The sequence below is a fragment of the Prionailurus bengalensis genome, chromosome B1, assembly GCF_016509475.1.
Source record: "Prionailurus bengalensis isolate Pbe53 chromosome B1, Fcat_Pben_1.1_paternal_pri, whole genome shotgun sequence".
Taxonomy (NCBI): domain Eukaryota; kingdom Metazoa; phylum Chordata; class Mammalia; order Carnivora; family Felidae; genus Prionailurus; species Prionailurus bengalensis.
Window position 1 is genome coordinate 153,116,868 of NC_057344.1, and position 26,346 is coordinate 153,143,213.

General features: G+C 33.5%; 1 protein-coding gene across 5 annotated transcripts in view; it reads left to right on the forward strand.

The window, feature by feature from the left end:
- The window catches only part of EPHA5 (EPH receptor A5), a 349,973-nt gene that overhangs the window by 289,793 nt on the left and 33,834 nt on the right, over positions 1 to 26,346 (forward strand). For 3 of the 5 annotated variants that reach the window (XM_043572582.1, XM_043572578.1, XM_043572579.1), the window contains 4 exons: positions 2,194 to 2,259; positions 11,745 to 11,812; positions 13,849 to 13,974; positions 14,701 to 14,886. In XM_043572582.1, the coding sequence (XP_043428517.1) occupies positions 2,194 to 2,259; positions 11,745 to 11,812; positions 13,849 to 13,974; positions 14,701 to 14,886 (446 nt within the window). The remainder of the gene's footprint in view (positions 1 to 2,193; positions 2,260 to 11,744; positions 11,813 to 13,848; positions 13,975 to 14,700; positions 14,887 to 26,346) is intronic. The other 2 variants (XM_043572581.1, XM_043572580.1) reach the window with 1 other exon arrangement.

The following is a 26,346-nucleotide window of genomic DNA, read 5'->3' on the forward strand; positions in this document are numbered from 1 at the left end:
TTAAACTATAAGAAAAAAATCTTATTATAATTTTCAAATTAAGAGGACTGAAAAAATATTATTTTTAGAATCATTCGTGTGTTTTTGGAGTCTCAGAACACTGGCTGACTATGAAATCCTAATAGGTAATGGCCAACCACAGTGAAGTTATCACCTTCCTAAACACAATTCTACATGAGTTTATAAACAGTGTACCCTGAACTAGAAGTATGTTTGTACTTTATTAGGAGATGACATCATCCTTTTTTATTAATCACTGAAAAATAGATACATTTGTCAACAATTATTATTTATTACTGATGGAGTTGAAAATGTGTTGTTTGAAATTAACACATACCTGCAAACTTTCCACATTCATAGCTATCAGTAAATTTAAATAATTGTTCCATTGTTAATATCAGTTACAGTAAAGCACTGACTACTTGCGGGTGTCATTCATTTCGTTTAAACTGTGAAGAAATAAAACGATTAAAGAATCATCCTCATCTTAGGAAACTGATAGTCTAAGAAAAGAAGTCAAACATTCTTTAAGGACAGATAGTAAGTGTTTTAGCCTTTGCAGACCGTACATTGTCCATCATAACTACTCAACTATGTCAGAACAACACTAAACAAGCCACAAATAACAAGTAGAGTGTGGCAGTGTTCTAACAACACTGCATTTACAAAAATAAGTGGGGGGCTAGTTTTGGTTCATGGGCTGTAGTTTATCAACCCATAATCTGAGTGCTAATATAAAAAGAAACATTAGGAAAATTAATTTATAGAAGAGATCAGTGTTTAAGATATTTATGAAATAAATGGAATTACAAAGAAATATATCAAGATCTGCCAAAGTACTTCACAGATGTTTTACCTAATCTTTAAGTATTTCAGTATTTTGATATCCTGTAACTTTGTATTTCATTATCTCCACAGTGAAATAAGTTTTGGCATATTTTAAAAAATGCATTACAATAAATAGTCAAATAGGAAATAAATGTCACAGGAAACATTTTTATTTACTAGGATTTCACTTTAGTGACAGTCAAATTTCCAGACAATTACTAGTCCTAAAAATTAAAACATCATCAGTTTTCCGGAAAAAAAAAAGAAAAAAAAATATATGTAAAACATTGCCTACTTTTCCTTTGAAAAAGACCCATTGAAATTTAATTTGGAAATATTTGCCTACCTTTGTTAGCATTTCCAAATTTGTTGTATGTTTATATTTTATTTTCTTCTCTTTATTTGTTATAAAATAGAGTAGATGCATTTCAAGTAATTAAAGTTCAAAACAGACAGATTTTAGAAAAAACAAAACCCTTGGCCTGCTGGTTTATGGTATCATTGCTGAGCTCATTTCTCAGTTCTCTTGAAATCACTATGAATGCTATTCATAAAATATATAGACAAATGAATGCATTGAAGCACTAAATAAATTCTATGTTATATCTTGTGATCAGTTTATGTGGTTTCTAACAACAAAGTGCATTTTATAAAATAATTTACTTGGTATTTTCTGGATTTTTTATGAATATGTGAAAAATTTGAAAGAATCTTGAATGTTGCAGTATCCAGAAAAGTGCATGTATTATATGTAGTTTGCTTTTTTAAATATAGCAATAGCTCTACAAATATATATTTGGAGATGCATTTTTTAAACCTGAATATGTAAATTTAAATTGGTAGCCTTCCATAGGTGATTGGAGAAGTCATGTAAGCATAACATCTTGATAAGCTGTGATAAATAATGCCACTGGCATAAGAAATCAGTGGGTCAAATGGACAGGACATTACTCTCCCTCCTAAATTTATAGGTTCTATGCAAACATGTATTTAAAGGACAATTTAGCATGTCTTCTGAATATAAATTTTGCAGGAATTCCTGAGGAAAGATATATTTAAGTGGGCTTACATTTTTATTTGTATGTCTATATTAATTGCATAATCAAATACATTGGCTCATATTTCCTACTGAATAAGCATTTTAAGAAAAATAAAAATAACTATTTAATATAGCTCTGTATTTCTTAAATCCATAAAATGCTTTTTAATTTGAAAGGCATTGTGGAAGAAGTTTCATTGTAATGCGTTTAGGGATTTTGCTTTTGAAAAGCAAAGCTGACACCTGTCTAAATTCATAGTGTCTTTATGCTATACTGAGGGAGTGGGATCTCTTCCTTATCTTGGGCTCTCTTGTTTGCTTTTCAGTTGCTGCGAATGTGGCTGTGGAAGGGCTTCTTCCCTGTGCGCTGTTGCCCATCCAAGCCTAATATGGTTAGTGTTCCCCTCCTGCTTTCACTCCTATGTAATGTCCCACCTCTATGTATTATCGTCAGCATTCCTTTTTTTTTTTTTCTCCATTTGTGTACATTTTAACAGTTAGTGCACCAGGTATGCCTAAAAGGAGAGTAGATGGAAACCAATTTCCAAAGGGGAATCTTAACAAGTGATTTCACAAGGGATAGTTGTCAATAAAATATACATAGAGCACATCATCCTTATCTCAAGCATTCATACTTCTCTTCCAAAGCTTTTACTGTGGTCCTGATTTAAACCAGAAGCTGTAAGATTGTAGATTGTAGCATCTGTTTCACATTTAACATGTTTGTGTGTTTGTTGTTCCATTAAGATGAAAATCATATCATATATGGAAATGGAATGCTACCTCTTGACGAAATGCTACTTCAAATCACCATTTCTCTCTAAGAACCATGGAATGACCATAACTTAACTGGAATTTTTTTTTTTTTTTTTGGTAATCATTGTGGATATATGTGGCATTGGAGAACAGAACCACATGTAATTTTAAATGTTTTTTTAATATTTTAAGCGTGAATAATTTCAGGTATTTGAAGTGATATTTCTAATTTGATACTGGTGAAGTAAAAAATATGCACATATTGGAGATCAGGGTCCAAAGGGCTAGTTTTAATTACTTACAAATGCAAATCCTAAATATATATCTGGGTTATAGCTATAAAACTATAGGCTAGGCCAAAAGATCAGAGAGCTCTATTCACAGATTTAGAGGGACTCCTGCACAATAGTGTGCTATCATGTTAAAAGTGAAATAATGTAGATAATTTCTTCCCAGATTAAAAATTCTACATCGCTGTACTACTGTATTGAGCTCTTATCTGTAGGTAAAACTTGCTGGGGAAAGATATTCTGAAATGCATTTTAGAGAAGTATAGGGCTTCCTTGGGGTACTGTAAATTGTAACTTGTATTCTCTAGGTGTAAATTACTATTTGTTGATTACAAAAACTGGTGTGAATATGTATGCATGCGTGTGTACAAGTGAGAAATGGTGGAGTGGATATCAGTGATCTTCTGAGAACAGGAGAAAGTTACAAGCAGGTTGCCAAAAATCAGAGATCTTTTTCTCAACCTTTTGAAAATTGTGTATTTGAAGGAAAATTTTGAGGTTAATATGAAGGCAGAGATTTATTCCACATGATTTCATTTACTCCACAAATTCTTTTATGAGCATGGGGCTTTGATGACAAACCACAAATTCCTGAAATCTGGCAATGGCTAAAGTATAACATAAATATGGCTTTACACTGTGATTTTTTTTAAACTGCTGTATGAAAAGCTAAAACAAACAAACAAAAATGGTTGCTGAATTGTTCAAGCTACTTGAGTCTTAAGTAGAATTGCCATAAGAGATAAATCATCACTGATGCAGAATAGGCAGATTTTACATCTTGGGAAAAAAAGATCAAAATACGGGCCTACCTTGAAGTAAATCTCAAAGATAATGAGAGTATGAACATTCATGAAGACATGACTTAGAAATATTGGCAAAAACAAACTTTAGCTAGATCTTAAATGCTTGATTTAAGGAAAAGTGGAAAGGCAGAATGCTTCCTTCACAAAAAACCCTAAGATAACACAATCATTTTTCTAATATTTTTTTCAAATAATGCTAGCAGTTGTGGAGGCAGTGAGGGATTTGTGTGTGTATGTATATTTATGTGTGTACGTATGTGTGCGTACACTGAATGAATGAATGAATGAATGAATGAATGATTTAGCCACAAATATGCTTAGATACTTAATAAAATGCCAACAGTTTTTGTGGAAAAATATATGAAAGATCCAGAATGTTTTTAATGCATTCTTAGTGAAATGAAACAAAGCAAAGAAACAAACATCATTTATCTTATATAATTAGACTGTAAGAGAGTTGTCCAAAATTACTACTGGGAAAGAATGGAAGTTTCAAATATGTTTATTGTTAAACAGCTTTCTGAAACTCCATTTTATAATTGAATTTTAAGTCACTAAGAAGTTTCAGTTAAAGATAGTATTAGTTGGGGCGCCTGGGTGGCTCAGTTGGTTAAGTGTCCGACTTCACCCGGGTCACGATCTCGCGGTCTGTGGGTTCGAGCCCCGCGTCGGGCTCTGGGCTGATGGCTCAGAGCCTGCAGCCTGCTTCCGATTCTGTGTCTCCCTCTTTCCTTGCCCTTCCACCATTCATGCTCTGTCTCTCTCTGTCCCAAAAATAAATAAACGTTAAAAAAAATTAAAAAAAAAAAGATAGTATTTGTTTAGATTAAAGCATTGATGAGAAAACAATCTTTTATAATGGAAATTAAAGGCTGAGAAGAATAATTTTCCTAGTAGAGTCAGTAAAATACTGAAAAATCTTGACTGAAATCTTATCACCTAATTTCATATGTATAATCATATCAGTATAAGTCAATTACCACATAAAAATTTTCAAAGGAAAGTCTCTATCATCATCATTTGTGAATAGACATATTTACAATTACAGAACAAAGGTTGTTAGACTTTTGGGGATATTGGAATGTCACTGTTTTTCATTCCTGGAAAGACCACTCATGTGTGGTTGGTTTTTACCTTAATAAAATGCAATGCATATACATTAAAATTGCCCACTGTAAATTTACTGGCTTTTAAAGGTACCTTGATATACCTTATGGAAATCTCAGGATCTGAGAAGCATAATTTTGAAGACATTGATTTAGGTCTTTGGTTCTACAGTTCAACTATATTAAAACTTCCTCAATGCTCCAGAGTTCTGAGCTTTGCTCTATCTTCCATTAGAAAACCAAATGTATTTCAAATACATCATGTGTCATTTATAAAATGATATTGGTAATTTGATGTTGCCACCTTTGATATCAAAGTATTTTTCATCACTCTACTTGCCCACTTGTTATGAAATCTGTACAGATATATAATAATGTTAATATTTCAAATACTCTTTCTTCATTGACTTAAATCTATCCAATGATAGAAGATATTTCTGTAATATTTCTCTACCCACTGATAGAAGATATTTCTGTAATATTTCTGAGTGAAACCTGATGCCTAAATTTTAGTTACACCATGCCCCATATTGCCTACATTTTTAGCTTTGATCTTTGACTATATGCCATCACAGCTGGTTTGAGATTCTATTATTTTACTTCTCAAAAAAAATCTATTTTTACAAATACCCAATGTTGAATAAATTGTTTTTTAGTGCAAGTAAGATGTTAATGTATGTAATTTCTAGAATAGTATTATAATTTATCCCTTAATATGCATTTGTGTTTATGTTTACAAACAGCAAAATATGTTTATAGCATAATATTTTTTTAAGTCCATCTGAAAGATCTCATGGTCCCAAAATAGCCTTTTCTTGTGTTTCTTAAATTCAAACATATGCTAGACTGTTTTCTTCATTCATTAGTTTTCATGCTTTTCAAGTGTTTTCGTATACCACTTACTATTTTTTCTGAAGTGTTCATGTGGCAAGAGAAATGGAGTTTTATATTCCAAAAACAAAGCATTAAATGTTCATTTACCTATCCTGTGCTTTTTTTTAGGATATCAGTGTCATTTTTAAAGAGTTTTTTTAAATATTATTAATCAGAGATATGGGGGGAAAACTTTAGCTTCTCTCATAATGCAGAGATTAAGACCAAAACCAAAACCAAAACAAATTTCTCTGACCAAAAAGATCACAAAATTACATTGGAACATTGTCTTAATGTTTCAATAAACTATTTTTCTTTCTCTATATTAAGTGAAAGTTTCTTAAAATTTGAAGTAAACAAATTTTTATTTTTATATACGTGCAACAGAGATTTATTTCATTCCTCTTCACAACATTTCTGCCAGGGAGGAATGTGGAAATACTATCCCATTTTATAGATTTAGGAAAGAGACAGAAAACAAAATTATGCCTTCTAATTCTAGACCCTATTTAAAGTGCTCATAGAAGGCAGATGCGAGTCTTGCTTACTATATATATATATATATATCCAATTCCATTTGAAGGCTTCCTATGTAAAATACAACTCTGAACTGTTCCAAAATCCCTTTTTATAATACTTGTAGAACCGCAGACGATAGGGGTTACTCAGTGGGCCTACTCTAATTGAGAAATTCAGTGGTCATACCCATGAAATAGTTTAAAAATTAAGAGATATTACTTACTCTCACATTAGAACAAAATTTACTGAAAACAGGGAGACAATCTTCACATGTCATACTTTATGAAATGTGTTTTTATATCAAAATTCTAAGTCAATTAAAATTCAACTCAATATTGAAAAGTCTGTAATTCATCTTTGAGTTTTTTGAGGTATTGGAAATTGTACAAGTCTTCGTATTGCTAATTCTAAAATGATTTGAAGAGTTCCTTCACGAAAAGTTTACAAATTCATAGGTACTATACTATTTTGGAATGTGTAATTTCCAAGGTATTCTTTTTTCTTTGTCTTTTAAAATGTAGAAATTACAAATGGTATGTAAGGCATAAAATAAGAAATAAGTTAGTGTCTCATACTGACTTTAATCACAGAGTGGTTAGTATCTTGATAGAATGTGAGATGGGACCTTGCAAGCTAGGTCCTTGTTTTGTGTGGTATCATCATTCCATTCCCATATCCCAAGGAAAGTGTGATTTTCAACTGAGTACCTTGTCTCTCGAAAAGTATGTGTGAGAATTTTCAGTAAACAATAATGGATCACTTGCACTGTTTGTATAACTGAAATCTATCTTTAAGGAACTCAAAAATCACAGTACTCTAATACACCAATGTGAACTATACGAATGAGAGTCAAGATCCTGCCAGCAATACAGCCTAAATATCCAAAGTCGCATTTCACTACATTTTCAATTCACATTCTTATTGAAGAATGTTGTCCCAAAAAACAAAACCTAACCTATTTCCATTATTCATTAGATATATTAATAAACTCATGTTTATATACCTCTTTATTTTATGAGGCTGAATTAGCTGAGCTTTTATTAAAACTACTTTTGTTCAGTTGGAGAGAATCCTGAAGTGAAAAAGTCAGACTATTTCCTCAAAATATGTAACTTATGCTTTTTAAGATTCCAGCAATAAAAGTCTTACACATTACATGGTGGTTGAGGTCACTATTATGTATGAATAAGAAAGTGTGCATATATGGAGAAATGCAGTTTTTAAAGAGATTTAAATTACAAGGAGATTTTATTTTCCGTAAGCAAAACATACTGCCTCTGTGTATGCTACAATTTGTTGCCTTAAGAATATTTTTCCTTTAAAATATAGGTAAAGCATTTCTTAATCAATCTGGAAAATAGAGGAACAAGATCAGAGTTTCCGTTTCTGAGCTAGGGACTGCATATGCTCACTCTTTTAAAGAAATCAAACTGCAGAACTATTTCTTCTTCCATCATTGCACCCCTCCCCACCTAATTTAGAATTCAGTGGGGAAAAAAAAGTGATTTTTCAGTGTTTATCTGTAGGCAAAAGTAATGGAAAACTCTGATTCTGTGGAAGCTATAGTTGAGCAAGGATTTATGATCTCCCTTGGCTCTTGCATTCACTCATCTTTCCTCATTGGCCATAAGGGTGCCATTTAATAAATTACTGATTCTCTGCATTGCTTGGGACTCAGGAGGGCTTGATATTCATACCTCTAATTTATCATCAAATTCTTAATTTCCATCCAAGAACCAAATTACTCACTGGCACATACATACATACATACATACATAAAGATTATTGCTTACTCTTTCATGTATTATGGAAATCTCAGATATCCAAATTTTGATGTCATGGTTGGGGCCAAATTTTTAAGATCAGAATTAACATCATCAAGGATGCATTACCCAAATTCTTAGGGTAAGTATGGGAGAAAATAGACTGATTTCTAAATGACCTATAAAGTCATTGTTATATTTACCTATTAACTGTCTCGCTAGGACTTTTTAATAAATATTAATTAATGATTATGAATTACACTTACATTTAATATGATTTCTCATGCCCACCTCTACTATAAGGTGGGCATGAGATATTGTTCTCTAGGAGAAAATAAGTATAAATGACTAGAAGATGATTCCTCTAACTAGAAACACTAAAGATATTTTTAGTACAATGATATCAAAGCTCATTAAAATTGTGATATGGAGCAAAATGAAGAAACGGTTTCTTTTCCACTCAGAAAAAAAAAAAGTCAGTTCCAGAAGGTAGGAGGCATAATTTATGTACAGAATGGCATATTTATTGACTGTTTGTCTGATGGGTTAAAATTATGCATCTGGAGCAGGTACAGACGATGATGCTGAATGAACAGGCATCCTGCAATGCTTTGTTAGTGAGGCTGAGCCGCTGCTTGGTGCCAGTATCTGCCAGCTGCACTTTTACTTGCTGTATCTTGTTGAGGCTTGTTTTAATGATGCTTTGGGGGGTTCCAGAACTTAATTTTATATGTTAATGTGACATGCAGCCGTATATGTTATAGAGCTCCAGAGATGCCCATAGTCAAAAATAACTCCTTTCTATTGCCCTCCTGACTCTCACCCTAGGTATTAAAATGTTAACCAGTCCTCACCAAGGTATTCCCAAATCCCTTTTTAGATGAGATCCAAGGTTTTATTTCCATTTTCATATGAGGAACCTGCATGCAATTTAAACATCCATGAGGCTTATTTAATGATAAAGACTATTTGACGATACAGGTTTGAAAGCTCTTTTCTTTTTTTTTTTTCTTTTGAAGGTAGGAGAGTAGAAGGTAGACTGGATGTTTGTTTTCTAAAGTAAACTGAAACAACTCGTATACTTTTCAGGTCTCTTTAGAATTCTTCTAACAAAGTTTTTTTGTCAGTATTATTTAAATAACATAAATCTCAGGATGATTTTACACAATTTTATTTAGAACATTGATTTTCAAAAGTAACAGTAACTTCTCTCTAGAGACACATGAATTAAAGATTGAAAGAATAACACAGTATCTAGAAAAATTATGAACAATGCATTAAAATAAATTTCACACAAAATATAATTTTAGTATGATTTTATGTATTTTTTTTCTCTCCATTTCACTGCAGTAAGTTGATTCAAGATGTCTTAAGGACTCTTGGATGACTAATGCAGCTATCTGAGTGTTATGAGTAAAATTTGAAAAGCCACCAGATCCCCATTGTGTATTTTTCCTCACCTGAGAACAGCATATCTATTAAGTTATTACTTCAAATTTCTTCAGATTTCACTAGCTGTATTTTATTAGTAAATTGCCAGTTCTTCAACATGATAAAACAAAAATAATTGTATTTTTCTTTCAAAAATGACACAAAGATGGGTTGTGTTATCTACTTTGTAAAATACATATGTAATTATGTACTAGGAAATGATATAGAATAAAATAGGTTTTATTTTTCCATCAAAATAGAGACATATTTAAGAAATAACATAGAATATATAAACAAGGAAGAGTCCTCGTTTGTATGTGTTGATTGAACACTTCATTTACATCACATAGTAGTTTTCAACCAACTTTGTAATGAAAATATTTTGTCAGTCTGCCATTTTGGCTGTATATTTTTTATGTAGAAATAAATGGAAATTTTGTTTTTAATAAATTCAATTTTGTTATGGAGCTTATGAAGAATAAATTCACTTCCTTAGAATTTCACTAAAAGTAATTTAAATATTTTCATTTTTGTCAGTTGTTTTAATGTTGTATGGTTAATCATGTACCACATCAATTTAGTATTCATCAGCATATTTCTTCTCCAAACACTTGTCATTGTGTAGACGCAATCAAAATATCATTCATTCATTCATGTATCCATTCATCAATGTGACAAATATTTTTGGTGCCAACTCTGAGACAGACACTGGGTCACTGCAGAAATTTATAGGTAAATGCTAGTTTCTGCCGTTCAAGAAACTGACAACGAGTAAGAGACCCAGAAAACATATTGAAATGATTATGTTGCATTGAAATGGGAATCACAATGTGAGAGGGGTACAGAAAGCTATTGGGTTCAGAAAGCTATTGGGAAATAGGGCATTATGTTGGGGTATCAGAAACAAAAGCATGAGGGAGGCAAAAATTGAACTAGACTTTGATAACTGAAAATTGTTACGAACAGCATCCTAGGTGTAGGAACCAGCATATGCACATTGTGGAAACATGGGGAAATATCTTGAAGACCTGAAGATAGTTCAGTATACTTGAAGATAACAGAGAAAGTGTAGGAAATATGCATAAGGGCTATATTTAGGAATCCACACCTTATTATTTTATGGAAGATTTTGCAGGAGACAGCTAACAACACAGAAAGGTACCTTATTTACAGTAATCTGGCTACAGCCATGTCTTGTAGAATTTAGGACAACAGTTACAGAATGCAGGGGCATCTGTTCAGAGGCACTTACTGCAATCCAAAAGAAAAATAACAAAGCCTTAATTGAAGAAGCAGTAGACCTAATGAAAAAGAAGAGATGAATTGTAAGACTTTTACGTTATACAATGCTTGGGATTTGGCAACTAATTTGTTGTGAAGTACAGGAGAATATGGCTTTGTTCTTAAAGGGGCCAAGGCCTTGCCAATGTTAGTAACAGGAAAAGAAGGCAATGGATCAAGATTGAAAGTAAAGAGAAATATACTGATTTGTTTTTCAGACCTATTGAGTCTGTATGCCAGTGGAATACTCCTGTAAAATAAATCTATGAGGGACAAGAGTGTAACTTTCAAAAGAATTAAATCAGAATAGAGGTATTAATTAAATGGACGGAAATGAATGGTCGAAGAGAGAAGTAAGAAGCATCGCAAAAGGAGTAGAGATTTCAGTCCATCATGAATAATTAAAGACTAAGATAAAGTCATGAGGTGACTCTCATTAGTGAACCTCCAAGCACAGATTTTTTTTTCAGCAACAAGAGCAGGTTTCAAAGACTGGTAAATTAGTAAGTAGTTGAGTAAAACAGGAGAGAATAAAATTTGGGAAGTGGGGCTGAACTGAGAGAAGTGGCAGATTACAGTAAATTTGGTAGTGATCTAAGTGGACTGAGTGGAGAAGAGCAACTTTACTTCAAAACTCCAAAACAAGAGAAAAAAAAAATGATAGAGTAAGATACTAATTAAATAGAAACTATTTTGGGCAATTCATTCTGTAAAAAGTCTTCTGAGGTGACAAAAAAATTTAAGAATGAAAAAGAACAGAAACATGTCTGGTGTATGGTGTATGGTGAAAAGAAGGGTTGGGGGGGGGTGTTGTTTGTTTGTTTGTTTTAAATGGGTCTGGATGGCTTCAGACTTCTCCGTGAAATCTGGGCAAGAGTGAGAGACGCTGGTTTGGGAAATATGACTCATCCAAAAGAAGGACTGGTGTTTTTACACGCTGCTGGTGTGAAAATCAGTCAGGGCTGCACTCATTTCAATTGCGTTTCATGCTTCTGGGCTTCACGTGATTCAACACTTGGAGATGTAGCTAATTGTAGCTTACTCTGTTCCAGGCGGTGTGGTTACAGCAAAGCAAAGCAAGATCCAGAAGAGGAAAAGATGCATTTTCATAATGGGCACAGTAAGCAAATTGTGAAAAATCAAAAGAAAACAAAATAGAAGAGATTTTATTGTTATTTTAGTTCATTTTCAGACAAGGAGATATAATAACTGACCAAAATATTTTGTTTAAAACAATGTGTTATGTTACATTCCATAAAGCATATGGGTTTGGGGGCACTGCTGGTTGACCCTAGACAACAGCTGGATGGTTTATTAGATTTTTTAAAGCATACCTTCATTATAATTACTTAAAAAAATTTTTCAATCAATATAAAAAGCTGTTATATTTCAAACCAAATTTCCAGGTCGATTCTAATTTCTTGCAACACAGTCAGTAGAAATCTATGGTTCAATAACACCATCAGATTAAATGAAGAAAATTTCTCAGTATTTTTTTTCTTCCTCTAGCATGATAGCAAGAATTTCCCTGAACAGATCCGGTAGCAATAACCTTCATTTGATGATTTGAAAAAGACTATCCTTTTTATTTATTTATTTATTTTTTTCAACGTTTATTTATTTTTGGGACAGAGAGAGACAGAGCATGAACGGGGGAGGGGCAGAGAGAGAGGGAGACACAGAATCGGAAACAGGCTCCAGGCTCTGAGCCATCAGCCCAGAGCCCGACGCGGGGCTCGAACCCACGGACCGCGAGATCATGACCTGGCTGAAGTCGGAGGCTTAACCGACTGCGCCACCCAGGCGCCCCAAGACTATCCTTTTTAAAAACGCAGAAAATCGGGGCGCCTGGGTGGCGCAGTCGGTTAAGCGTCCGACTTCAGCCAGGTCACGATCTCACGATCTCGCGGTCCGTGAGTTCGAGCCCCGCGTCGGGCTCTGGGCTGATGGCTCAGAGCCTGGAGCCTGTTTCCGATTCTGTGTCTCCCTCTCTCTCTGCCCCTCCCCCATTCATGCTCTGTCTCCCTCTGTCCCAAAAATAAATAAAAACATTGAAAAAAATTAAAAAAAAAAAAAAAACAAACGCAGAAAATCAAGTTTTTATAACATGCATTATAAATTAGCCTAAATGAGTTCTAATTAATGGTATTTTAATATGTGCATTCTTAATAAATAGTACAGTGTTAGTTGATTTGTTAAGTAAATTACAAGAAGAATTTCTTGTGTTTTTGTCACTCTCCTGTGACTATAAAAATCAAAGCCATTAAAGCCATAATTCATGCTGCAAAATATTGAGTCTATTATCATAGTTCCCATCTTATTTAATGGTATTTATCCTAAAAAAAAAGACCCTGTGAAATTGGTAGTCTTTAAATGTGATGAAACTGAACCTCATAGAACATTAGAGTCTTGTATAAAGTCACACAGTAACAGAGGTATTACAAGTTGAACTTTTCTTTTAGTTCTGTGTCAGTCTTACTGGACCAAAGCTCCAGAAAAAATATTTTAAATTATTTTTTGTGAAACCAAAAGTAACCATCTGTGATGGCATTTTATTTTTTTTAGTTTTTTTTAAAATATTTATTTGAGAGAGAGAGATAGAGAGAGAGAGACAGAGTGTGAGCAGGGGAGGGGCAGAGAGTTAGGGAGACACAGAATCTGAAGCAGGCTCCAGGCTCCTAGCTGTCAGCACAGAGCCCAACGCAGGGCTTGAACCCACACACCGTGATATCATAACCTGAGCGGAAGTCAGACGCTCAACTGACTGAGCCACACAGGTGCCCCTCTGTGAAGGCATTTTAAGTGAAACAGAATAACAAAGCAACAAATAACTCACTAACATTTCATTGCCAAGTTTAGTAAAAAAAATTATCTTAGTTTGCCTCAGGCACTGACTCTCTGAACATCAGTGATGTGCCTTTTCAAATATGTTATCATATATGCATTTCTTGCACAGGCCAACAATCCAGATTTATTAAAATTATGTAAGTAACATAGCTGTACAAATGACTCCTATAACTCAGGAGAGGGGCTGTCCTTACAGCTTGGCCATTTCTAGGAGTTAGGAATTTAAGCCAGAGGTGCATGTTAATAATGTTTGTGATTCCATTCATTCATCACAAGCACTTATATTTCAACGCACACTTACGTTTCCAGTTAAACTGCCAGGAGTAAGAACTTATATTGATCCACACACCTATGAGGATCCCAATCAAGCTGTCCATGAATTTGCCAAGGAGATAGAAGCTTCATGCATCACCATTGAAAGAGTTATTGGAGCAGGTACAATAGTGTGTTTAACTTGGACTTTTAAGTTGTGTTTATATTATAGAATGTAATATGTCAATGTCCTGATCTAACAAAGAATGTTTTTAATCTTTTGTAATCGACTTGCTTTCAGAGTGGTAGGTAATTGATCATATTTTAATGCTTCCCTCTGTGGAGCTCATATTTAAACCAGCAAATGTTTGCTTTATTAAATAAATAAAGTAGCAAAGGTATGTATATTTTATACATATTTATATACATTATAAAGTGTATAGTGTTTTATCATCTACTGTTTCTTTCATTCCATATATAATCTGTAATGCCCAAAACTATTTACATAATTTAACACTCAGATACTCTATTTATAAGTCATCTCTTCCTTGAAATTATTCCCTTTTTGTCCTGCTCTAAACTTTTCTCCTTTTCCCTTCTCAGTAATTAAGGCACTGCTAGTGTAGACACAGAAGGAAGATGCGAGTGATTTTCAATCAGTTGCATTTAATTTCTTTCTAATGTTTTCATTAAGGTTTTTGTAGGTGAGATGAATGAAGCTAATAACCCCCAGAGTGTTTAATGATCACCTGTAGACGATTTTTCCCAAAACACCACTTCTTAACCCTGATAACAAAGTTGGACTCCCATTTCAATTCTGTTTTGTCTCTACCTTAATAGGGCTTTAGTGTATTCATAGAGTAAGGATTTGAAATGAGTTTGTGGGTTTTTTTTCATCTTTATCACAAGGTGAATTTGGTGAAGTTTGTAGTGGACGGTTGAAACTTCCAGGAAAAAGGGAATTACCTGTGGCAATCAAAACCCTCAAAGTAGGCTATACAGAAAAGCAACGCCGAGATTTCCTGGGCGAAGCAAGTATCATGGGGCAGTTTGATCATCCTAACATCATCCACTTAGAAGGTGTTGTGACCAAAAGTAAGTACAGTAGCAAATTGTGTGTGTGTGTGTGTGTGTGTGTGTGTGTGTTTGCATGTATTATGAACATCTGGGTTTCTTCTATTAGGTTATTATTAATTTCAGGATAAAAAGAAAAATAGCCACAGTAATGTTATTAACAATTTAATTGGCATTAATACTAATTGTCCTGTATTTTAGTAGAGTTTTGTCAAAGTCATTGATCATCAATGAACCTGAATTTCTATTTAGTTTTTCAAAACATATGTATTAACTCCTGTACTATGAATTCACTGCCAGAGAAAAATGTATCCAAATTAAAGGAGCCGTAAATGTATCAACGTTGCTTTTTCTTCTGACTCTTCACTTTTTATCCTAATAAAATATTAACTTCAATGTTTTGATTGAGGCATTGAAGTTTAACATTTAATAGGATTACTATAACCATAGGTGGTTTAATAATTTTAGGGAAAGCAGCAGTCAGCCACAGACAACTGGAAAAGTTCCTTGAGATTAATTATTTTCTTAAAGAAAATCTAATTTGTACTCAAAAATATCTAGAGTTTCACATCTGTTTTAAACGTGTATGTGTGTCATTAATGTGATTATGTGGCGAGCTTCCCAGTATAAAGAGTTCCAGTAATTTTTCAGCCATCCAATAAAGTATTTTCGAGTGACCTAAGGTCTTTATTTTATTTAAATTCATTTAGTCTTTGCTATGTCTATGTGCTCTCATTCCTTCCTTTGTCCCTCATACCCTTCCTACCACTTTCTAAATCATCTAGAAATTTTATCAGGGAATATTCTTTAGACTTGCTTTCAATAATTTGTTCCCCTTCCCATTGCTGTTAATCAATTTTTAAATTATATGTGCCAAATATGCATAGCAGCAATATGTATTCAATAAATGCTGTGAATCTACTAAGTAATTTCATTTGATTGGGTATCGACTTCCGTCACTTATTGACATAAGTGGGTTGGATATCCACTTATTTAATTTTTAAATATGGAAAACAGAGCAGAAACAATATACAACTTTTTTGCAACACAGACAAAAGAAACAACTCAAAATATTTATCTGGTAAATAATGAGTGAATTCCCAAATCATCATATATTCACAATAGGTCACAGATGAGAATGTAGAATCCTTTTAAAAGTCCTAAAACAGACCACAGTAACATTATTGTGTTGTTGATTATCTGAACTTTTGAATCAGCTTGTATTGCTAGGAGATTGTTTTTTTCCCATGTCTCAAAAGAAATACACACTTCCAGTAAAAATCTCATGGAGGAATGTAGTATAAGAATAAAATGACCTGCAGACATGTGGGTTTCTTCAAAATTTAGATGTGTTTCTTCTTCCATTTGAGTACATGCCCATACATTATTGTCCCCTTGACAGTAATCCAAAGAGGGTATTATTGGAGCAAGGGCATCCTTAATTCTTATCAGAACAAATAGGTTCTTACAGAGAGATGAGAGGAGAGACAGGGACGAGAGAAAGACAGGTAGAGAACAAGGAAAAGTATGTTTTTTTAGTAACTAAGAAATTAAATATTTTACAAAACTTATACCCAGTGATGAATGAGCAGGAATATTTGAAATAAGAATACAGCGTGGAAAAAAAATGGTCACCAGTACAATTAAATGAAATCTGAATTTGAACATGACCACATTTTATCTGAGGAAAAGGACTTTAAAAGGACATCAGTGATAGCATGTGGTGCCAGATACTATAGGTTCAAGAATTATAATAGTAAGTGATTATGATATTTTCCTATGCATTAATGATACTATCTAATATAAAATGTAGTTATTAATTATATTCATGATAATAATAGTAAGCAAATACTGAATACATGTCATGTCTTCATCACACCCTTAATACGGCTGCCAAATTTAACTTCCTCAAATAAACTCTAACCATTAATTTTTATTACCCATGGGAAACGTGAAGCTCTTAGACAGCAAGTCTACCTTCTGGAATGAGTTCAGATAATGAATGTAATGTTTAGAACAGTGCCCGGTCGCTATTATTACTATGGAAGACAGTATTGCATAGTGGTCAAGAACATGGACTATGGATCTAGCCATATATTATAATTTTGGTTCTGCCATAAACGATGTAACTTTGCACAAGTTAGTTAAACATTCAGAACCATAGTTTCCTCATCAATGATAAGAGATAAGAATAGCTCCTAGCGATGTAAAAGGGACATGAATTAATACAGATAAAGTTTCAGACAGGCATGGCAGGGTACTAACAGATATATAGGTATCACTTTCCCATTATATCTGTTCCTGTGCTCTGAACTCCTTCATATGCCATGTCTTTTAGTCCATTTTAACATGCTTGATATTTTGATCTGCCTACATTGCTTCTTCCTCTGAAATTTACACCGTTGTATTTACTACCTTTTCAGTTCCTTCAAAATCCTGTTCAAATCTCATCACATCCATGAGACAATCCCTCACCACTTCACCATGAAGTAATCCCTCCTTCTTTTGAACACTGTGCCAATGTACAAATTTTTGCAAATGTCTATAATGATCCTTCCTATGTCCAAAATTCTTACTCAGATCTTTCATTTAATTTTTTCCGTTTTGCATATATTTTTAACTCTTACCTAAAAAAGGTCTGCTTGTCAAAGATAAAGACAATGTCCTATAAATTTATGTAAGCCTATTACACTTAATGCTAAACGAATCCATGGGCACCTTACTTAAACACTTTGAGCTTCAATATCACCAAAAAAAGGGGGAGGTCATACCTAACTTGTAAGATTGTTGTACAGATTAAATTCAGATATATTTTTGTTTTAGGTATATATGTGAAAAAATCTGCAGGTAATTATAGTAGTTTATGTAGGTATAGTGGTATGTTTATTTTAATCTAAGTTAATGCATTAGATACTAGTGGACAATACCCTAAAATAATTATAACTAATACTACCTACTTTTATAGACTCCTGATTTATTACAGAACTTGTTTAATGTGAATGGGTCCTGACTGAGACAAACTAAGATAACTAAATCTTTTATATTAAGTCAACTAAATTTGTCACATACTGGGATGTCTGGGTGGCTCAGTCGGTTAATCATCCAACTTTGGCTTAGGTCATGGTCTCATGGTTTATGAGTTCAAGTCCCACAGCTGGCTCTCTGCTGTCAGCACACAGCCTGCTTCAGATCCTCTGTCCCCCTCTATCTCTGCCCCTTCCCTGCTCACACTTTCTCAAAACTAAATAAACATTTAAAAAATAAATTTGTCATGTACTTTATATGCACTTGAAACCTTTATTTGTGCTTATTTTCATTTTTAATTTTTATTTATTTATTTCGAGAGAGAGAGAAGGAGAGAGCAGGAGAGGGGCAGAGAATCCAAGCAGACTCCACGTTGTCAGCATAGAGGCTGACATGGGGCTCGATCCCACAAACCATGAGATCATAACCTGAGCCAATATCAAGAGTGGGTCGTTTAACTGACTGAGCCACCCAGGTGCCCCGAAAACCTTGTTTTAAAAGCAAGTGTCGCTATCAACAAATGATACTACCTAAATTTTGTACATTTTGGTCTTAAAAACAGTACTGTGGTTGGGAATACAGATTTGAAATTTCTAGTCTCCTAATTGAATGTTCTGTTTGATGTTGCTACCCTGAAACTACACATACGCATGAAGCAAAAGGAAAATATTTAAAATAATTCTGTCTTATATTCTATGTGAACTCAGACTGCATTCCCCTTAATAAATGTACCTCTTGATGTTCAACTGAGGAAGTCTTCAACTTGTTTTTAATTTACCATGTTGCAACTCACTTTATTTGTGTCCTTAATTTCATGCTCTCTGATCTGATGCTAATTTATTCAACAATTATTCTCAACCTGCAGCACACAGATAATGAGACATAAGTGCAACTGAATCATGTTATTTTTCTGATTGAAGCTGAGGGAGGGAGTCTGAAGTAGCACTTCTATGGATGATGTCATCACGAACCTTCATCTTTCTGGTATCACTGCCCTATGTGCCAGAAACATGGGCCTGAATTCAAATTCCTTCTCTGATGTGTTGTTAAATAGGGTATATCATAAACAGTTATATATTCTAGAGAGATTTCATGAGAAATGATGTAAAAAACCCACAGGCCCTGCCTTAATTGACTTATTCACAGTGCAGTATGCTTTCATGTAATATATACAGGGCCAACTTTTACTATTTAAAGAGATTAAAAAATAAAATAAAAATATCAAATTTTCCCATCACAGCATCTTTAGTTCTTTAAGACTTATTTTTCCATACTCCTGGAAATTATTATCGAAGTTGACTAAAGGAATGTTTCTTTTGAATCTTAAAGTGATTCATAGTTATATTTCTTAATCCAGGATCAAGTACAAACGAGTTTAGTTCTTCTGTAAAATTAATCAATTTAAACAAAATATTAAAGGAACTTTAGAGAAATCTCTCCCTATTTCTTTTTATTTCTACGTCTGAGTAGATGGCACCTTCAATGACAATTAATTATTTACATTGTCAGACAATTCTTGACTTGTTTTATAAATTTGCAATTACCTTCAACTATAGTATTTCATTCTATCTTATAAAGTCACTTCGATTTTATTATATATTATACATTATCCTGAGCTATTTCAAGCAATCTTCAAACAAGTCTTCCTATTTTTGTATTTTCTCACATTAGCCCCTCCATACATACTATCCCAAGGTAGATTTTACTTAATCACTGCTTTCCTCTGATGCTTAATCACCAAACAAGCAAATAAACGAAGCAAAAAACATATACTTTGTTGCTTAGCCTGGTATAATTTTGGCCATGACTCACATTCCACTATTTCCTTTCCAGAAAAACTCTACCTAGTTCTTGTTCTGTCCCTTTGAAACACTTCATTCAGCCCTAGAATGTCCTCTCCACTCTCTTCAGCTCTACTTGACCTTCAAGATTAATTCAAATGTGGCTTTCTCCATTAGATCGGTGTCATTTATCTTCATTTTCCTTTCTATCCTCAGTGTCTGCCTTGCATACAGTAATCACTAAATAGTGTTGAATAGCTCAGTAAAAGAAAACTTCCCAGTTGTACAAATAGCTCAGTAAAGGAAAGCTTCCTGGTCCTACATTGGAATTTAAGCCTCTAAATGCAGAAGTTTTGTTATCTTGCTCACCTGGTGTTCCTAGATCAGTGCTGAGAATGTGTAGCATTTCATATATTTGTTGAATGAATAAATTCTCAGCCAGAGACAATCATATACACTCTAGTTGCATCGCTCTGCACTTTGTCTTGCTATGCATGATATCATAATTATCTCTCTACATGCTTTATCATCCGTACTACAAAATGAGCTTCTTGAAACTGATACATGTTTATACCCCCCCCCAGTCTCTATCACAGGGCTAGACATGAATGATATTAAATGAGTAGATGACTTAATGCAGTTTTGTAAACAGTTAAAACTAGCTACAGTGATATATAGTTTGTATTTTATTGTTAAAACTTTATTCTTTAAAACCACAATTGTTTAGAAAAAAATTAAAATTCATATGAAGGAAATTTCTTGAGAATCTTTTCACAAGATCTTGCATATAACAGTTATTACTACTACTAATCATTAACATTACTTTAAAAATTTACTGAGCTTAATTCTCCTTCTATATTATCTCTAATGTGCAAAATAATGTATTTTTTTAGACAAAAGTATTTGTTCTTATTTTACAGATAGGAAAAATTAACTTTAAAGAGATTAAATACCTTACCCAGTATCATAAAACTAGTATATGATAATGCCACATTTTAAAAGAGTTTTACATAATTTCCAAACCCAAGCTCTTAAATAGCGCACATTACCAATCTCATATTTTATCATTCAGTATACACTTGACAAACATTTATTTATTCAAAGATATTAATTGGTCACATAATACATGTCTATCAATATTGATCAGCATGATACAGCAGAGATAAAGAGACTGAGTTCCTGCCTTTATAAAATTTATTTTGGGTGGGGGAGACAGAAATTAAGTTAATAAATACATTCATGATACATTTAATGAGAAAATAAAGCTAGGTGAAGAAATTAGGGATTGCTTATACTGAGGGTTAGTGATTTCTATTTTATTTAGTGAAAGCCCTCTCTGATAAGGCTTGAGTGAAGTGAAGGTGTGGGCTTACAGATATCTAGGAACAGAATGTTATAGAAATAAGGACCCACAAGTCTCAAATGGAACTTTCATGGGATACTCAAAAATATCAAGGGCATTTTTGCTTCAGTGGAATGAAGGAGAGGAGTCTGGAGGAAGCTAATCTGAAGGTAGAGCAGGAGGATAGATAGTGCACACCCTCTTTGGTCCCTATCAAGACCATCTCTTAATCTGATCTTTGCAGGCTTTAGAACCAAGATGTGATGGAGTCTATTATCAATGTTAACAGGATCAGTCAGGCTTCTGTATTAAGTGTAGATGGTAGGAGCCAATGTCCAAGCAGAGAGACCATGGGAAAGCTACTGACATTATTCAGACCTCCTTATGGATTAGATCAGGGTACTGATCTAGCAAGATGGAGAGTAGTAGTTGCATTCTTAGATATTTTGAAGACAATTACAGTAAGACTTCTTGTGATTCAGATATGGAGTGTGAGAAAAAGAGAGGAGTCAACAATAATTATAAATTATTTGTCATTAGTTTCTCAAAGAGAGGAATTGCCATTTACAGGAAAAAGTCTGGGAGGAGCAAGGCTGTGGTTGGTAATCAGTAGCTTAGTTTCGAACCACTTATATTTGAGAAGGATCCAATGCCTGATGTTCTGTCTGAAGATGGACTTAAAAATGAAAATGTTTGAAGTATGAGAATGCTTGAATTTTGCATCATCCATTTCATGAAATGAAACAAATTCTATGAACCAGTGACAAACCATGATGGAAATATATTTACAGCTGAAATAGACATAAAAGCCAGCTCATTAATTCAATACCTGTTTTTATTTGTTAGGACATAAAAAGAAGTTGAAAAAATATATGAAAAATAATTATTAGATATTTACAAGTGCTCTTCCTGGTATTTAAATCCTGCTCATCTGAAAAAAATTTATAGAATATAGAAACAAAAGCTAATAAATTACTATTTATTAGTAATTACTATAAATTGTTATTACTATAAATAACTGTTTATTAGTAAATTAAACACTGTATTTTTAAATTATTTTCATTAATAAAACAAAGCTGTCAGATTTCTTAATTCTTGGATTCCCACCTCCTCTGAAAAGTCCATATTTTCTGAATCCAAAAGTAATTATCTACCTTCACTAATGTCAGAACAATTCCAATTCATTTTTAATTTTAGAAATGAGCATCTGATGAAAAAGTTTCTATCAGTGTAAACAATCTGAAATAAAAGAGGATATTATGGAAAGTTTGGAATTTTTATTTATAGAAACATTTGGTATTTTCATCATCCCATCTCAGGTAATGTATGTAGACTTTTGACTTTATCATCTTTCACCAAATTAAAATTATATAGTGTTATAAATTATTTTTCCCTAAAGTGTTAACCAACAACTAAGGACCATAATGGAATTAAAATATGAGAGGCCCTTTTTTTAAATTTTACTAATTTATTTAGAGAGAGACAGAGAGAGCTCAAATGGAAGAGGGGCAGAGAGAGAGGGAGAATTCCAAGCAGGCTCCATGAGCGCAGTCAGTGCAGAGAGCCTGATGGAAGGCTCTAACTCACAAAAACGTGAGATCATGTCCTGTACTGAAATCAAGAGTCCTACCACTTAACTGACTGAACCACCCAGGTGCCCCTATGAGTACCCTACTAATTGCCCCATACTTTATCTTCCCTTCCTTACCCCCTTAATAAGCATTATCTATTCCTACCCTAAGCTCCAGATTCCATTTTCTCATTGACCATTAACCATTAATAATTGAATCATGATATCTGAGTTATCTCAAGTTTCTCTTGGGGTCAAAATAAAAGTAATTTCAAACAGCTGCAAGTGTTCATACTAATTGGAATATAACCCAAATACAATGACAGAGGGAAATAAAAATGTAGATATGTAAGTACAGGCTTACATTTCATTATTTATAAGTCTTGTAAAATATCTCTAAGAGAAACCCAGTGACAGTTGTTCTCCAGTGAATTATGATGCTTCTAAATCAAATGCTCTTGTGTGGAGCCCTAAGTGGTATCAAGTGTGTACTGGTGAGCTAATGGTTTTAGAAAAAACATGTGGTACCAAAGCAAATAAAATAATAAGCCCAGATTTAGCTGCAACTTTTGTGATGCGGCTTGGTTCACTGTTTCTCAAAATTATGTGCATCCGAGGATATCGCTAAAATGTGGAATTTGAAGTATTGGTGGGAATGCAAACTGGTGCGGCCAGTCTGGATCCAGTATGGAGGTTTCTCAAGAAATTAAAAAGACCCAGCAATTGCCCTACTAGGTATTTATCCAAAGGATACAAAAATGCTGATTTGAAGGCACGCATGTACCCCAATGTTTATAGCGGCACTATCAGCTATAGCCAAATTATGGAAAGAGCCCAAATGTCCATTGACTGATGAAGAGATAAAGAAGATGGAATACTACTCGTTGATCAAAAAGAATGAAATCTTGCCATTTGCAACAATGTGAGTGGAATTAGAATGTATTATGCTAAGCGAAATAAGTCAGAGAAAGACAAATATCATATGCTTCAACTCATATGTGGAATTTAAGAAACACAACAGATGAACATAGGAGAAAGGAAGGAAAAAGAAGATAAAAACAGAGAGGGAGGTAAACCATAAGAGACTCTTAAATACAGAGAATAAAGTGAAGGTTTCTGGAAAAAGGGGCATGGAAGGATGAGCTAACTGAATGATGGGCATTAAGGAGGGGTACTTCTTGGAATGAGCACTGGGTGTTATATATAACTGATGAATCACTGGGCTCTATTCCCAAAACTAATACTACACTCAATGCTAACTAACTTGAATTTAAATACATTTTTTAATAAAAAAAAAAATACAGAATTTGCTTCAGTAGATCAGGTTGAGCACTAAGATTATGCATTTCCAACAAGCTCCCAGATGATAGCTGTGCCTATTGTTGGGGTAATGCTCTGAAAAGCAAGGACAAGATCAATGATTCCCCAAAGTTTGTTCCAGCTAACTTTAAGATATCTTATGGAAAAAGATTACATCACCAGGGATGGCATATTCTCTCCTCTCTTGGATTTGTGGTAGACATTAACACTAAAAAATCATAGGGTAAGGAAACAAACTCAATTTTTTTTTATGTATCAATCTTAAATTTTCAAGTGGGAGTACAATATTGTTATTCATAACCAAAATGTTGCACAACTGATCTTCTGAACTTTTTTGTCTTATAATACTGAACCTTTATACGGGTCGAAGAGTAGCTTTTCCTTTCTTCCTTCCCCAGGTGTTAGCAATAATCTTTCCACTTTTTGTTTCTATGGGTTTACTCCTTTAGATACCTCATATAAATAGAATCTGAGAGGGGCGCCTGGGTGGCTCAGTCGGTTAAGCGTCCGACTTCCGCTCAAGTCATGATCTCACGGTCCATGAGTTGGAGCCCCGCGTCGAGCTCTGTGCTGACCGCTCAGAGCCTGGAGCCTGTTTCAGATTCTGTGTCTCCCTCTCTCTCTGACCCTCCCCCATTCATACTCTGTCTCTCTCTGTCTCAAAAATAAATAAATGTTAAAAAAATAACTAAATAGAATCCAAGACCATTTATTTCACCATATAACACTTCAGACCACTCAGAATGTATATAAGTAACAGTCATATGTAAGGATATATTATTTACTGAGAGAAGCTAAATTCCTACCAGATCTGTCATTAGTAGTTGGATAGTTTATCATGCCATAGTCATGATTACCAAGCTTATATTAACACAAAAGAGTAAATAGTTGTGAGATTATAAAATAAAATTTAAAATAAGTATTTTGAAATCATAGGCATCATAGTACGGAGGAAAGTAGAATAGCTTTTATAGTCAAATGGACATAATGCGATTCCCAACTTTGGTTCTTATATATTTGTACTCATCAACCCAAGTTATGTATTCAATCTGTTTTTTAAATCTCACTCTTCTTTTTCTGAAAAAGTCTTTTGTAATATCACTATTATGGAATTTGATAAAATTAAAAATAACACTGTGCCCTATAAAAAGTGAGAATTCAATAAATACATAAATTGTAGCTCTTTTTATGATTATCAACACTGAATTATTAAAATATAAGATTGGTGAATTCCACAAATAATGTGTTTCTATTACTACTTAGACTCTGGGTTAGGTCTTTGATAAATAATATAAAGTAGTATAAAAACTCCACTCTGATTAGAATCATGTTTTGACATGCTTTATGAGCTCTTTTTATATAGATTTTTGATAATATGCTTTCAAAATTATTGGCAAATCTACTCTTTGTACTTCGAGCTGGATAATGGAAAATGATTTATACAGTTTTATTGAATTTACAAGGGTTAGAGTAAGCCACATTAATTATTGCTATGTCATTCTTGCAGGCTAGCAGGAACTGAGACAAAACATAAGCCAAACTAAATATAATTAGCATTAAAATGACTCAAGCATGAAAAATAATCGAATGGGTCCTGAAGTGTCTTATTCTTGTCAACAAAAGAAGATCATGCTTGTTTGCAAACATTCATTTTAATTGCTTTTCTCCCATTTTCTAAAATGTGAGAAGTATTTTAGTTTCCTATCATATTTCTCAAATAACATTTTTGTTATTGACATTACAACCTACACTGTCATAAATAATTAATCTGACTTTTGGAACTAGGTGATGAGATCTAGGAAATCTTATAGAACAAGTGCCAGGTGCCCATTTCCCCAAAATGTAATCATTTATTTTTTTCTTTCCAAATGTATATTTTTCAATGTCAATAGTCTTCTGATCAGTTCATTCTTTTTAGAGTATACATTTTTCCTTCTAAGCTTAGTGAATTTGGATTGAATTTAAGGAACAAATTTAGCCAAGAAAAAGATGTTTTTATAAGGGGATTCTATCCAATTTCTACTCAGTAGACCTTGGGTGAGCAGTACTAAATATCTACCACTAACCCATAATGATAAAAAGAGAGTCCAACAAACGAGAGGGTAGATAGAATGAAGAAATTCTAGAAAAAGAGAGTAGAAAGAAACTGAAAGTTTTATAAGTCAGAATATAGGGAAGATGCTGCAATTATAAAGGTCTTGGGGTAGAGTAGATAATGATAGACAAGAATCAGGGTTTCAGTCTGATGGACAAGACATCTACTTACATGGTATGAGCTGAGAGGTGCCAATGAGGAAAAGCTAAGACTATATTCTCTGGATATCTTCTAGAAATCAGTTCTTCCAATTCCAATTATACTATGACAGTTTCCTCATTGGATTTCTGTAAGTGAGAGTCAAAGTCAAAATAAAAGAGCTAACCCGATTGATTCCAGAACATGGAGG